Consider the following 13,644-nt stretch of genomic DNA (forward strand, 5'->3'; position numbering starts at 1 on the left):
AAATTATACTAACTGACGTACATATTTTGAATTCATGGCTGCACTGTTTGAGTTTATTAAATTTAGGAAGATACTGGTCGTGATTGTAAGGGAGGTGAAATGTCAAGAGTCATATTTGATAACTCTGAAGGTAACATGAAAGTTGGTTGTTTGGCGTAGTAACAAAAAGGTAAAAAACATTGATTTTTAAAGACGCTAAAGAAAATATCTTAGATAATCCCAGCATCATGATTTTAAATTTTGGGTACAATGTAAATCTTGAGAAAACCTTGAGTATTTTTACTCTTCATATGCTTATTTAGATGAATATGCTCTATAATTAGCCTTGTGTTTTTTCATGCCAAACTATAAAACACTTCCTGGGATTTCTTATTTTAGTTATTTTGGACCTTAAAAATACCAATAGGTATTTTTGCTTAATTGGTAACATTTTTGCATAACATGAATTATTAATATTAAATGCCTAAGACTTTTGTTTTTATTTTTTATTTTTATTTTTATTTTTTAATTATTATTTAGTTATTTTTCAAGTACAGTTCTTTGTCTATTTCTCCCATCCCAGCCCCCCCGCCCCATGCCCCCCACCTCCTTCCCATTTCCCACCCCCCTTAGTTCTCATCCCTGTGTCCTTCCTATTTGTTCCTCCAAATCCCTCCCCCTTTTTCCCCTTAACTTCCCTTCCCTCTTCCCTCTGGTCACTGTCCCCTTGTTCTCTATTTCAGTGTCTTTGTTTTTTTTTTTCCTGCTTGCTTGTTTGTTTTGTTGTTTAGCTTCCTGTTAAAGGTGAGATCATATGGTATTTGTCTTTCAACACCTGGCCTATTTCACTCAGCATAATGCTTTCCAGTTCCATCCGTGTTGTTGCAAAGGGTAGTAGTTCCTTCTTTCTCTCTGCTGTATAGAATTCCATTGTGTATATATACCACAATTTTTTGATCCATTCATTTACTGACGGGCACCTAGGTTGCTTCCAACTCTTGGCTATTGTAAATTGTGCTGCTATGAACATTGTAGTGCATAGGTTCTTTGAAATTGATGTTTTAGGATTCTTAAGATATAATCCTAGCAGTGGAATTGCTGGGTCAAAAGGCAGGTCGATTTTTTTTTTTTCTGAGAAAATTTCATACTGTTTTCCCTAATGGTTGTACCAGTCTGCAATCCCACCAACAGTGAACTAAGGACCCCTTTTCCCCACAACCTCTCCAACATTTGTTGTTTGTTGCTTTGTTTATGATAGCCATCCTGACCAGTGTAAAGTGGTATCTCATTGTGGTTTTAATTTGCATCTCTCTGATAGCTAACGATATTGAGCATCTCTTCATGTGTCTCTGGATGTTCTGTATGTCCTCCTTGGAGAAGTGTCTGTTCAAGTCCTTTTCCCATTTTTTAATTGGGTTGGTTGTCTTAGAGTGGAGTCGTGTAAGTTCTTTGTATATTTTGGAGATTCAACCTTTGTCTGAGGTATCAGTGGCAAATATGTTTTCCCATACAGTTGGTTGTCTTTTTAATTTAATACTGTTTTCTTTAGCCACGCAGAAACTTTTTATTTAGATGAGATCCCATTTGTTTTTTCTTTCCATTATGTCCCTTGCTCTAGGGGACATATCGGTAAAAAAGTTGCTGCGTGAAATAGCTGAGATTTTCTTGCCAATGTTCTCCTCTAGGATTTTAATGGTTTCACAACTTATATTTAAGTGTTTTATCCACCTTGAATTTATTTTGGTGTATGGTGTAAGTCTGTGCTCAAGTTTCATTTTTTTGCACGTTGCTGTCCAGTTCTCCCAGCACCATTTGTTGAAGAGGCTATCTTTACTCCGTTTTATGTTACTGCCCCCTTTGTCGAATATTAATTGAATGTAGAGAGTTGGGTTTATTTCTGGGCTCTCTGTTCTGTTCCATTGGTCGATGTGCCTGTTTTTATGCCAGTACCAGGTTGTTTTGATTACAGTGGCCTTGTAATACAGTTTGATATCGGGTATTGTGATCCCTCCTACTTTGTTCTTCTTTCTCAAAAGTGAAGCTGCTATTCGGAGTCGTTTATGGTTCCATATAAATTTTTGAAGTGTTTATTCTGTGTCTGTGAAATATGCCATTGGTACATTAATAGGTATTGCATTGAATGTGCATATTGCTTTGGGTAGTATGGACATTTTGATGATGTTAATTCTTCCGATCCATGAACAAGGTATATGTTTCCATTTGTTTGTGTCTTCCTTGATTTCTTACTTCAGGGCTGTGTAGTTTTCTGCATACAGGTTTTTTACCTCCTTAGTTAGGTTTATTCCCAGATATTTTATTTTTGTTTTTGTTATATCGAATGGGATTTTTTCCTTGATTTCTGCTTCTGCTGATTCATTGTTGGTATACAAAAATGCCTTTGATTTCCGGATACTGACTTTGTAACCGGCTGTTTTGCCAAATTCATTAATTAGTTCGAGCAGTTGTTTGGTAGAGTCTATAGGATTTTCCATGTACACTGTCATGTCATCTGCAACAGTGGCCGTTTTGCATCCTCCTTTCCTATTTGGATGCCTTTTATTTCCTTTTCTTGTCTTATCGCTGTGGCTAAAACTTCCAATACTATATTGAATAGAAGTGGTGAAAGTGGACATCCTTGTCTTGTTCCTGATCTTAGTGGAAAAGCTTTTAGTTTTTGCCCATTGAGTATGATGTTGGCTGTAGGTCTCTCATATATGGCTTTTATTATATTGAGGAATGCTCCCTCTATTGTCACTTTGCTGAGTGTTTTTTTATCATAAATGGGTGTTGTACCTTATCAAAAGCTTTTTCTGTGTCTATTGATATGATCATGTGGTTTTTGTCTTTGCTTTTGTTTATGTGATGTATTACATTTACTGATTTGCGAATATTGAACCATCCTTGCATCCCTGGGATGAATCCCACTTGGTCATGGTGTATGATCTTTTTGATATATTATTGGATGCGATTTGCCAATATATTGTTGAGGATTTTAGCATTTATGTTCATCAGCAATATTGGCCTGAAGGTTTCTTTCTTTGTTATGTCTCTATCTGGTTTTGGAGTTAAGATGATGCTGGCTTCATAAAAAGAATTTTGGAGTTTTCCATCCTTCTGGAGTTTTTGGAATAGTCTGTGGAGAATAGGGGTTAGCTCTTCCTTAAATGCTTTCTAGAATTCTCCTGTGAAACCATCTGGTCCAGGGCTTTTGTGTGTTGGGAGTTTTTTGATTACTGCTTCAATTTCTTTTGCTGTCATTGGTGTGTTTAGATTTTCTGCTTCTTTTTCATTGAGTTTTGGAAGATTGTATTTTTCTAGAAATGTGTCCATTTCCCCTAGGTTTTCAAATTTCTTGGCATACAGTTCTTCATAGTAATTTCTTACAATCCTTCTATTTCTGTGGTATCAGTTGTAATCTCTCCTCTTTCGTTTCTGATTGTGTTTATTTGTGTCCTCTCTCTTTGTTTCTTGATGAGCCTACTTAAAGGCTTGTCTGTTTTGTTTATCTTCCAAGAGAACCAACTCCTGGATTCATTGATCCTTAGAATTGTGCTTTTAGTTTCTATGTCATTTAATTCTGCTCTAAACTTGGTTATTTCCTTCCTTCTGCTTGCTCTGGGCTGTTTTTGTTGTTGTTCCTTGAGTTCTTGCAGTCATAGGGTTAGGTTGTTTGTTTGAAATGTTTCTGTCTTCTTTAGGTAGGCCTGTATTGCTATAAACTTTCCTCTCAGGACTGTCTTGGCTGTGTCCCATAAGTTTTGGGTTGTTGTGAGTTCATTTTCATTTGTTTCCAGAAACTTTTTGATTTCTTCCCTAATTTCATTCTTGACCCATTTGTTGTTTAATAGCATACCATTCAGTCTCCATGATTTTGGGTGCTTTGGGTTTTTTTCTTTGGGGTTGGTTTCCAGTTTCAGTCCCTTGTGGTCAGAGAAGATGCTTGATATGATTTCAATTTTCTTGAATTTTTTGAGGCTCGTTTTGTGTCCTGTCATGTGGTATATCTTTGAAAATGTTCCATGTGCATTTGAAAAACATGGGTATTTAGCTTCTTTGGGATGAAGGGCTTTATATATATCAGTTAAGTCCATTTCATCTAGAGTGTTGTTTAATGCTACAATATCTCTGTTGATATTTTGTTTGGAAGATCTGTCCATTTTTGATAGTGGGGTGTTAAAATCCCCTACTATATTTGTGTTGCTGTCAATATCTTTCTTGAAGTCCTCTAAGATTTTCTTGGTATATTTGGGTGCCCCTATGTTTGGTGCATATATGTTTACGATGTTAATGTCTTCTTGGTGGATTCTTCCCTTGAGTATTATGAAGTGACCTTCTGGGTCTCTCCTTATGGCCCTTCTTTCGATGTCTATTTTGTCCGATATGAGAATTGCTACCCCAGCTTTTTTTTCTTGTCCATTTGCTTGGAAAACTTGTTTCCAGCCTTTCACTTTTAGTCTTTGATGTTCTTTTGTCCTGAGGTGGGTCTCTTGTAGGCAGCAGATTTGTGGGTCATGCTTTCTTATCCATTGAGCTATTCTGTGTCTTTTGATTGGAGCATTTAATCCATTTACGTTTAAGGTTATTATTGATAGGTACTTATTCATTGCCATTTTTGTACCTGTGTTCTTCTCTGTCTCCCTCTTTTCCTTCCTTCCGTTAAAGCAGTCCTTTTAGTATTTCTTGTAGAGCTGGTTTGGTGGAGGCGTATTCTTTATGACTTATTTTTTCTTGGAAGCTCTTTTTTGGCCTTCTATCTTGATTGAGAGCTTTGCTGGGTACAGTAGCCTTGGTTTTAGGCCTCTGGTTCTCATTACTTGGAATATCTCTTGCCATTCTCTTCTTGCTTGGAGTGTTTCCATTGAGAAGTCAGTAGCTAACCTTATTGGGTCTCCCTTGTATGTTACTTCTTTTTTCTCCCTTGCTGCCTTTAAGATTCTCTCTTTGTCTTGGACTTTTGCCATTTTAATGATAATGTGTCTTGAAGTGGGTCTCCTTGGGTTCCTCTTGATTGGGACTCTGTGTGATTCCTGGACTTGTGTGACTTTTTCTCTCATCAAATTAGTGAAATTTTCTCTCATTACTCTTTCAAATATGTTTTCTATCCCTTGTTCTTCTTCTCTTTCTGGTATTCCTATTATTCAGATATTATTATGTTTCACATTGTCTTGCATTTCTTCTAATCCCTCTTCATTGTTTCTGAGCCTCTTTTTATTTTCTTGCTCTTTCTGTGAGATGCTTTCTACTTTGTCCTCCAACTCGCTAATCCTGTCCTCCGCCTCATCTATCCTACTTTTGAAACTTTCCACTGTGTTCTTCAATTCGGAAATTGTATTGTTCATTTCCTCTTGTCCTTTGCTGATATTTTCTGTTTCCTTTTTCATGTTGATGTAGTTTGCAGAGAGATCATTGTAGTTCCTCTATAGTTTCTGATAGTTTATTGTGAGCTCTTTGAACTTCGTAATAACCAATGCTTTGAATTCACTATCTAATAGTTGATTAGCCTCTATTTCATCTAACATTCTTTCTGAAGTTTCTGCTTTTTCTTTCATTTGGGGATTGTTTCTTTGTCTTCCCATTGTTTGAGACTCTTCTTGTTAGTCTCAGCTTCTAAAATTGATCTGTTCTGACACCCTGGGTTTATGGTGTGAACTTCTGTGGTATGATACCTGTGAAGTTCAGTGGTGCAGACTCCTTCAAGTATCTTGATGTTCTCTGTCTCCACCTACTCTCACGCTGGTCCTCGCGCTGGTCCTTGCGCTGGTTCTCGTGCTGGTCCTTGTGCTGGTTGCCGACCACTGCTGAGTGTCCCGGCTCCAGTAGCAGACTCCTCCAGCACCCAGGCCCGTTGCTACGGCAGCGGCACAGGGGCCAAGAGTGTCCCAGCTCTTGTAGCTGACTCCTCTCGTGCCCAGGACCGTCACAAGGGTTTGGAGTGTCCCGGCTCCCGTAGCTGACTCCCCAGTGTCCAGTCCCGTTGCTATGGCAGCGGCACAGGGGCCTTGGCTCCTGTACCTTTTCATTTTTATTTTTACTAGCTATACTTTTCTTCTTAGAGGGATAGTAAAATTTCTTTTAGGTGGAATAGATTATATTTATAAGATTAAAAGTGACTGAGTTTTTCCTTTTTTCTTGAATTTAATCTCTTGGCACATTTAGTTTGTTTTAGTCCTAGCTGATCATTCTAGAGATTCCTGAATTTGTGTGCCTCATTTTAGGCTTGTATTCCAGTCCCGTTATTCAGAATATGTATAGAATATTTCTGCCTTGATTGACAACTGCGGCTTGACACTTCTTGGTTCTCTAAGTGTAGCTGAGTCAAGTTGAGATTTACCAATTTCTCCCACATTGCTTCCATTCATTCATTCATTTGCACAGTAGATATTTATGAAGGTTCTGCCATGCTGGACTCTGTGATAGACTTCAGGCATGAGACATGACTCGATCTGGGGTAGAAGGGAGATAATGTAAAGTATTAAAATTGAATGCAATTAATGGGGTGAGAGAAGTCCAGTTATACTCTTGCAATGGAGATCCAGACTGAGGGACTTTGACACATGTCATGGGTATTAAGGAATAACTGGCGTTACATAATTATCTTTGTAATCTTTTTTGTGTGTATGCTCATGTTTCAAAAATGGTATTATATACATGCCTGTTTTCTAATACGTAATATATAATATTTTTCTATAACTAAGAACATACTTCCACATTATTATTTTTGTCTTTGAGGTTTTTCCACATACGGTTGTGTTTAGGAGGTTAGTTCTGGGGATTTGAGTTATTTTTGGTCTGAGCTGCAGTGTAGTTTGTCAGTTAACATATTCCTTAACACTTTTACATTTGTTTTATGCACACATTATTCTAGATACGTTTTTTTTTTTTTAATCTTCACCTGAGGATATGTTTTACTGACTTTAGAGAGAGAGGAAGGAAGGGGTGGGAAGAGAGAAACATCATTGTGAGAGAGAGACATTGATTGGTTGCTTCCTGTATATGCCCCAACTAGGGATCAAACATGCAGCCTTTTAGTGTACAGGGTGATATTCCAACCAACTGAGCCACCCTGCCAGGGCTCTAAATAAGTTTTTTTTTTAATAAAATTTTTTATGGAGAAATGAAATACTGTAATTCTCAATGTTTGTGATTTTTCTTTAATTTTAAATTTAATTTTTACTTATTGCCATTTTATTGTCCATATTTTTAATCTTTTTTTTCTTCTTGTAGAGGACCCTGTAACATTTTGTTTAATACGGGTTTGGTAGTGATAAACTCCTTTAGCTTTGTCTTGTTTGGGAAACTCTTTACATGTCCTTTGATTCTAAATGATAGTTTTCCTCAGTAGAGTAATCTTGGTTGTTGGTCTTTGCTTTTCATATTTTGAATATTTCTTGCCACTCCCCTCTGGCTTGCAAAGTTATTGTTGAGAAGTCAGCTCCCATAGTCTTATGGGAGCTTGTTTATAGGTAACTAACTGCTTTTCTCTTGCTGCTTTTAAGATTCTCTCTTTGACTTTAATCTTTAGAGTTTTAATTATGATGAGTCTTGGTGTGGGCCTCTTTTGGATGTCTTGTTTATGACTTTGCACTTCCTGGGCTTGTATGTCTATTTCATTCACCAAGTTAGGGAAGTTTTCTGTCATTATTTTTTCAAATAGGTTTTTCAATTTCCTTTTCTCCTTCTTCCAGCATCCCCAGGATGTGAATGTTGGTAAACTTGAAGTTGTTCCAGAGGCTCCTTACACTGTCTTCATTTTTTTGGATTCTTTTTTCTTTTTGCTGTTCTGATTTGGTGTTTTCTGCTTCCTTATACTCCACATTGTTGATTTAATTCTGGCTTCATCTATTCCGTTGATTCCCTCTCAGGGGTGTCCAACCTTTCAGTGTCTCTGAGCCACACTACAAGAAGAGTTATCTTGGGCCACACATTAAATACATTGCAGCATGTAGTCACAAAAAGGTCTCATGTTTTAAGTAAATGTACAGTTTTTGTGTTGGGCTGCATTTGTAACTATCCTGAGGGACTTGTGTCCTGTGGGCTGCAGGTTTGACACCCCTGCTTATTCTTCATTAATGTAACCTTCATTTTTTAAAGATTTTTATTTATTTATTTTTTAGATTTTACTTATCTTTAGAAGGGAAGGGAAAGAGAGAGGGAGAGAAATATCAATGTATGGTTGCCTCTTGTGCCTCCCCTGCTGGGAACTGGCCTGCAACCCAGGCATATGCCCTGACGGGGAATTGAACTGAGATCCTTTGACTCACAGGCCCGTGCTGAATCCACTGAGCTACACCAGCCAGGACCTTCATTTCTTTTTAAGATTTTATTTTATTTGTCTTTTTTTAGAGGGGAAGGGAAGGAGATAGGGAGAGAAAGATCAATGTATGGTTGCCTCTCGTGTGTCCCCCACTGGGAACTGGCCTGCAACCCAGGCCTGTGCCCTTAATACTGGGAATTGAACCGCAATACTCTGGTTCACAGGCCCACACTCAATCCACTGAGCTACACCAGCCAGGGTTCATTTCTGACTGATTTTTTTTTTTATGGTTTCCATGCCCTTTTTATGCTGTTGAAGTTCTAAGTTCATATACTCCTGTAGTTTCATCAAGCATCCTTATAACCAGTGTTTTGAAATTTGCATCTAGTGGATTACTTGTCTCCATTTTGTTTAGTTCCTTTTCTGAAGTTCTGTTTTTTTCATTTGGAACATGTATCTGGTAGTTTGTCTGCATGCCTTTATTTTATTCAGTTCTTTTTGTAGAGATTCCTCCTATTTTTTCACTTGGGACCTTCTTCTTTGTCTCTGCATTTACCCTGTGTTTGTTCCTATGTATTAAGTAGAGCTGCTGTGTCTCTTGGACTTTGTAGAGTGGCCTTGTGCAGTAGATGTCCTATAGGGTCCAATGGGGTGGCCTCTCAGTCACCTAAGTTAGGTGCTCTAGGTACATCCCTGTGTCAGCTGTGTGTATTCTCCTGTTGTAGTTGAGCCTTAATTGCTGTGGGCATCATTGGGAGGCATCAACCCCCACTGCCCCAGGCCCATTGGCTCCTAGAGTTGGCTGCAGCTACAGTGGAGGAATAGCTGTACAGGAGTTGATCCTTTGGAGCAGGACTTGCTTCAGTGGAGCTTTGGTGCTCACCCAGTCTTCCCTTGGGTGTGTTACTTGTGGAAGTGGTAGGGTTATAATCTGGCATTGTCTGAAGCTTTCCCTGGGGTGCCCTGGCTCTGGGGCCTCACAGGAGGTGACAGCTCAGCCACTACCTGTGCCCTGCCTGTAGCCACCTTGCACAAGCTACAGAGCTATTTGGAGATGGCACAAGACAATAAAGGCCATTGGTATTGAAGAGCTACTGGAAATGGCTTGGGTTGGCCCACAGTTGGGTAAGGTGGGGTGTCAGGGAATTACCAGGGAAGGGCAAACAGTGATAGCTAGGTTGATAGAGACTCTAATATAGTGCCTGCCTGATGGCTCTGCGTGTGTGAGTGGGGTGGGTGTCAGAAAAGGAACAGTGACCTCTGCCAGCACTTTTGTCTTGCCTTGATGTCATATAATTCAAGCTGCTGCCCCAGTGCTGGAGCTTAGAGGGAGTGAGTAAGTCTGTGTGTGGGCTCATAGGAACAGCCTGGGACTCCAGAAGCCCTTGTCTCCTTCATATACAATCCCCACTGGTTTTTAATAGCTAGAAGTTATGGGGACTTTTCTTCCTGCCACTGGAACCCTGGGCTGGGAGTCCTGGTGTGGGGCTAGGATCCCTCACCTTTCAGGGGGGATGTCCACAGCTGAGATGTCCCTCCCAATTTTAAACTGCCACATGTGGGTGTGGGACCATGTCTCTGCCCCTCTCACCAGTCTTGCTGTGGCTGCTTCTTTAAATTCCTAGGTGCAGGACTTCCATTCAGCTAGATTTCATGAGGTTCTGAATAATGTTTATTTTGTAATGTAGTTGTAATTTTGATGTGGTTGTGGGAAGATTTGAGTACTGAAGGCTTTTACCTGCCCTGCCATCTTGATCAGAAGTCCTGTGATGTTTTAAATTACAGTGGAAATATTAGTTTCACTATTTTTATATACATTTGTAACTATCAATTACAAATTTTTACTAATAATTTTAATAAAATTCTTAGTAAAAATTTAAAGATCACAGAACAATTGTTACTTTTTCCCTGATCATTTAGATTATGTTGCATGGTTTAGTTTACACAATCATTTTTATGGTGTTCTGTGACTGCAAAATGTGGATTACCTGTATTAACATAGCGAGTAAATATTTTGAGTAATGGTTAATACTGAGTTGAAATTATTCACATCACATTTGCATTATATAACTTAAAACTGTTTTACTCTCAAATGATGTTAAACACACTTGTATTAATGAGAATATTTTGAAATAATTCATTTCATGGAATGTATTAATAACCCAAGGGCTTTGACTCCTTAGAATCTTTGAATATATGGGTATATACCCACTGTGATGGGTATATTTTTATTTAATTTAGATGATGTTCAGTTTTTGTGTGTGTACATTGTGATATATAATGAGGTTTATTTTGTTTTACATTTTTTAGATTTTTTAAACATACTTAAAGTAGAATAATGTAATAAATCTTCATCTGTCCATTACTCAGCTTAAACAATTAACATTGTACTGAATGGGTATACTTCTTATATGAAATGTAGAGCTATAGGTATTTAGCAGATAATATGGTGTTATAATTTAAACAAAACATTTAATTAAAATTTTATTCATATTTTATTGTGGGTATATTAATTAAAATTTTAACATGTTTATTGTAATACTATGTATTTTTATTTACAGAATATTTTCACAAACCATACTCTGGATATAAATGTAAGATGGCTTGCTGTGCTGTATTTTAAAAATGGAATTGATCGTTACTGGAGACGTGTAGCACCTCAGTAAGTTTCATCACTCTCCCCCTCCCTTTAAGTGAGTTTGTGTTTATTTAAGTGGCCCATATACTCAAACAGGAACATTATAGAGATTAGCTGGTCCCTTTGCTAGGATGACATGCAAATTTGTGAAGTGTTTGACATTTAAAAGAAAAAAGTGTATTATTAAAGAAGAAGTGTGTTCTGCATAGTAATTACAAATCTATATCCATATTGGTTTTTTCCATGATTTTTTTTTATTCATGGGAGGTGTTTGTGTAAATTTCTTGTTGCCTTGCTTTGGAGGATCTTTAATTTTATGGGCACAAAACAAAGGCAACTTCAATTGAAGGAGTCAGGTTGAAAAAGCGGGGTTTTTTTGTTTATTTATTTTGTTAGAGAAGTATGAGATTAGGATTTTGAAAAACAAATCGAGAAGGACATCCAAAGTCTTTTCTGAGCCAGCTGGATGTTAATTCTGGTGTGTTCTGCCTAATTTCCTTTGTGGTAGGAATGGGATAGTGTACATTTATAATTTCATCAGATTCAATTGTAACTGCTCTATGGGTGGTTAAGTGAACATACTTCTCTTGATAATTAATTACATGTTACATAATTGATGGAAAAGCAATGTAGGTGTGACTCCGGAATTTAGTTGGGAGAAAATAGTGGATCTTGCTGAAGAAGTAACAGCCTTTGCTTTCCAGTAGATGGCACCATAGCTCTTACACTCACAGGGCCTTAAAAAAACAACTTGTCTGAGTACTTCAAAATGCATATTAAATATGGTCTTGAATAATATTGGAAGCAACTTGAATAGTTTCAGGCTATATTTAAGATACTGTAGTATAAAGCAAACCCATCTCTTATTTTAAAATTAATTCATAATTTTGAGACAATATTTAATGATGAGAAACTATATTACTGAGTTATTAGAAACAGTGCTGTAGCACAAACTTTTCTGCTACTACATCCAGTTAAATTTCAGGAGTTTCCTAAAATTAATTTTAACAAGTGTATTGATTTGAAAAAGAGAGATCAACATCGATTTGTTGTTCCACCTGTCTGTGCGTTCAGTGGTTGATTCTCATTATGTGCCCTGACTAGATCGAGTGTGCCCTGGGATTGACTGTGCCCTGACCGCAATCTTGGCTTATAAGGGAGGATGCTCCAAACAATTGAGCTACCTGGTCAGGGCCCAAAATTGATTTTTCACTGGTTATATGAAGAATATGGTTATGATGAGTATAAGATGGAGGCATAGGTAGATGGGGGCAACTTTGCCTCCTCGCATGGCCAAGACAATTTCAAAACAAAAAATAACAAGAACTGCCAGAAAATTGAACTGTATGGAAGTCTGACAACCAAGGAGTTAAAGAAGAAACATTCATCCAGATTGGTATTAGGGATGGAGATGGGAAGCAGGGGCAGAGAGGACAGGGGTAGGCGAGGCTGTGCCTGTTAGACTGGGTGGTCCCACATTTGCATATAGATAAACCAGGAGGAACAACTGGGGGTTGAGACAGACCTCGGAATCCAGGGTTCCAGGGCAGGGAAATAAAGCTTCAAAACCTTTGACTGGAAATATCTGTGGGGGTTGCAGTGGCAGGAGAAACTCCCAGCATCACAGGAGAGTTGGTTAGAGACCCACAGGGTCCTAGAAATACACAAACCCACACACTGGGGAATCAGCACCCCAAAGGGCCCAATTTGCTTGTGGGTAGTGGGGAAAGTAACTGAAAGCTGGCCAAGAGCCGAGCAAGTAGCATTGTTCTCTCTCAGCCCCCTCCCCCACATACAGTGTCACAACACAGCCATGTGGGTTGCCCCACCCTGGTGAATACCTGAGGCTTCCCCCTTACAATGTAGCAGGTGCCCTGAGGGGGGGGGGGAATGTGGCCCAAATGAAAGGAACAGAACAAATCTCTGAAAATAGGATTAAGTGATGAAGAGATAGCCAACCTATCAGGTACAGAGTTCAAAACACTGGTAATCAGGGTGCTCACAGAAATGGTTGAATATGGTCACAAAATAGAGGAAGAAGTGCAGGCTATGAAAAGTGAGATAAAGGAAAATATGCAGGGAACCAACAGGGAAGGTAAGGAAACTGGGACTCAAATTAATGATTTGGAACAGAAGGAAGAAATAAACTTTCAATCAAATCAGAAAAAAGAAACAAGAATTCAAAAAAATGAGGAGAGGCTTAGGAACTTCCAGGACAACTTTAAATATTCCAACATCTGAATCATGGGGTGCCAGAAGGAGAAGAGGAAGTGCAAGAAATTGAAAAATTATGTGAAAAAATAATGAAGGAAAACTTTCCCAGTCCGGCAAAGGAAATACACTTCCAGGAAGTCCAGGAAGCTCAGAGAGTCCCAAAGAAGTGGGATCCAAGGAAGCACACACCAAGACACATCATGATCACAGTACCCAAGATTAAAGAGAAGGAGAGAATCTTAAAAGCAGCAAGAGACAAGGAGATAGTTGCTCTGTGGCTCAGTGGATTCAGCATCGGACTGTGAACCAGAGCATTGCGGGTTCGATTCCCAGTCAGGGCGCAAGCCCTGTGGGCCAGGGCTCCAGAGGCAACCACACATTGATGTTTCTCTCCCTTTCTCCTTCCCTTCCCCTCTCTCTAAAAATCTAAAAAAAAAAAAAGAGGGAGAGAGATAAAGAGACAGTTACCTATAAAGGAATTCCCATAAGATTGCCAGCTGATTTCTCAAAAAACCTTGTAGGCAAAGGAGTATTTAAAGTCATGAAAGGCAGAGACCTA

General features: G+C 38.5%; 1 protein-coding gene and 1 non-coding gene across 7 annotated transcripts in view; both read left to right on the forward strand.

Moving 5' to 3' along the window:
* The window catches only part of IPO11 (importin 11), a 189,714-nt gene that overhangs the window by 23,078 nt on the left and 152,992 nt on the right, over positions 1 to 13,644 (forward strand). For all 6 annotated transcript variants that reach the window (XR_008390098.1, XR_008390097.1, XM_053657295.1 and 3 more), the window contains exon 3: positions 10,795 to 10,895. Coding sequence is in view for 4 of the 6 variants with exons in the window: in XM_053657295.1 (XP_053513270.1) it covers positions 10,795 to 10,895 (101 nt within the window). In the remaining 2 variants the exon portion in view is untranslated. The remainder of the gene's footprint in view (positions 1 to 10,794; positions 10,896 to 13,644) is intronic.
* LOC119051764 (U6 spliceosomal RNA) lies at positions 10,935 to 11,037 on the forward strand. Its single transcript, XR_005082988.1, has one exon. It is a non-coding gene; the product is annotated as a U6 spliceosomal RNA (small nuclear RNA).

Source organism: Artibeus jamaicensis, unplaced genomic scaffold (genome assembly GCF_021234435.1).
Source record: "Artibeus jamaicensis isolate MK-2021 breed Jamaican fruit bat unplaced genomic scaffold, CSHL_Jam_final scaffold_369, whole genome shotgun sequence".
Lineage (NCBI taxonomy): Eukaryota > Metazoa > Chordata > Mammalia > Chiroptera > Phyllostomidae > Artibeus > Artibeus jamaicensis.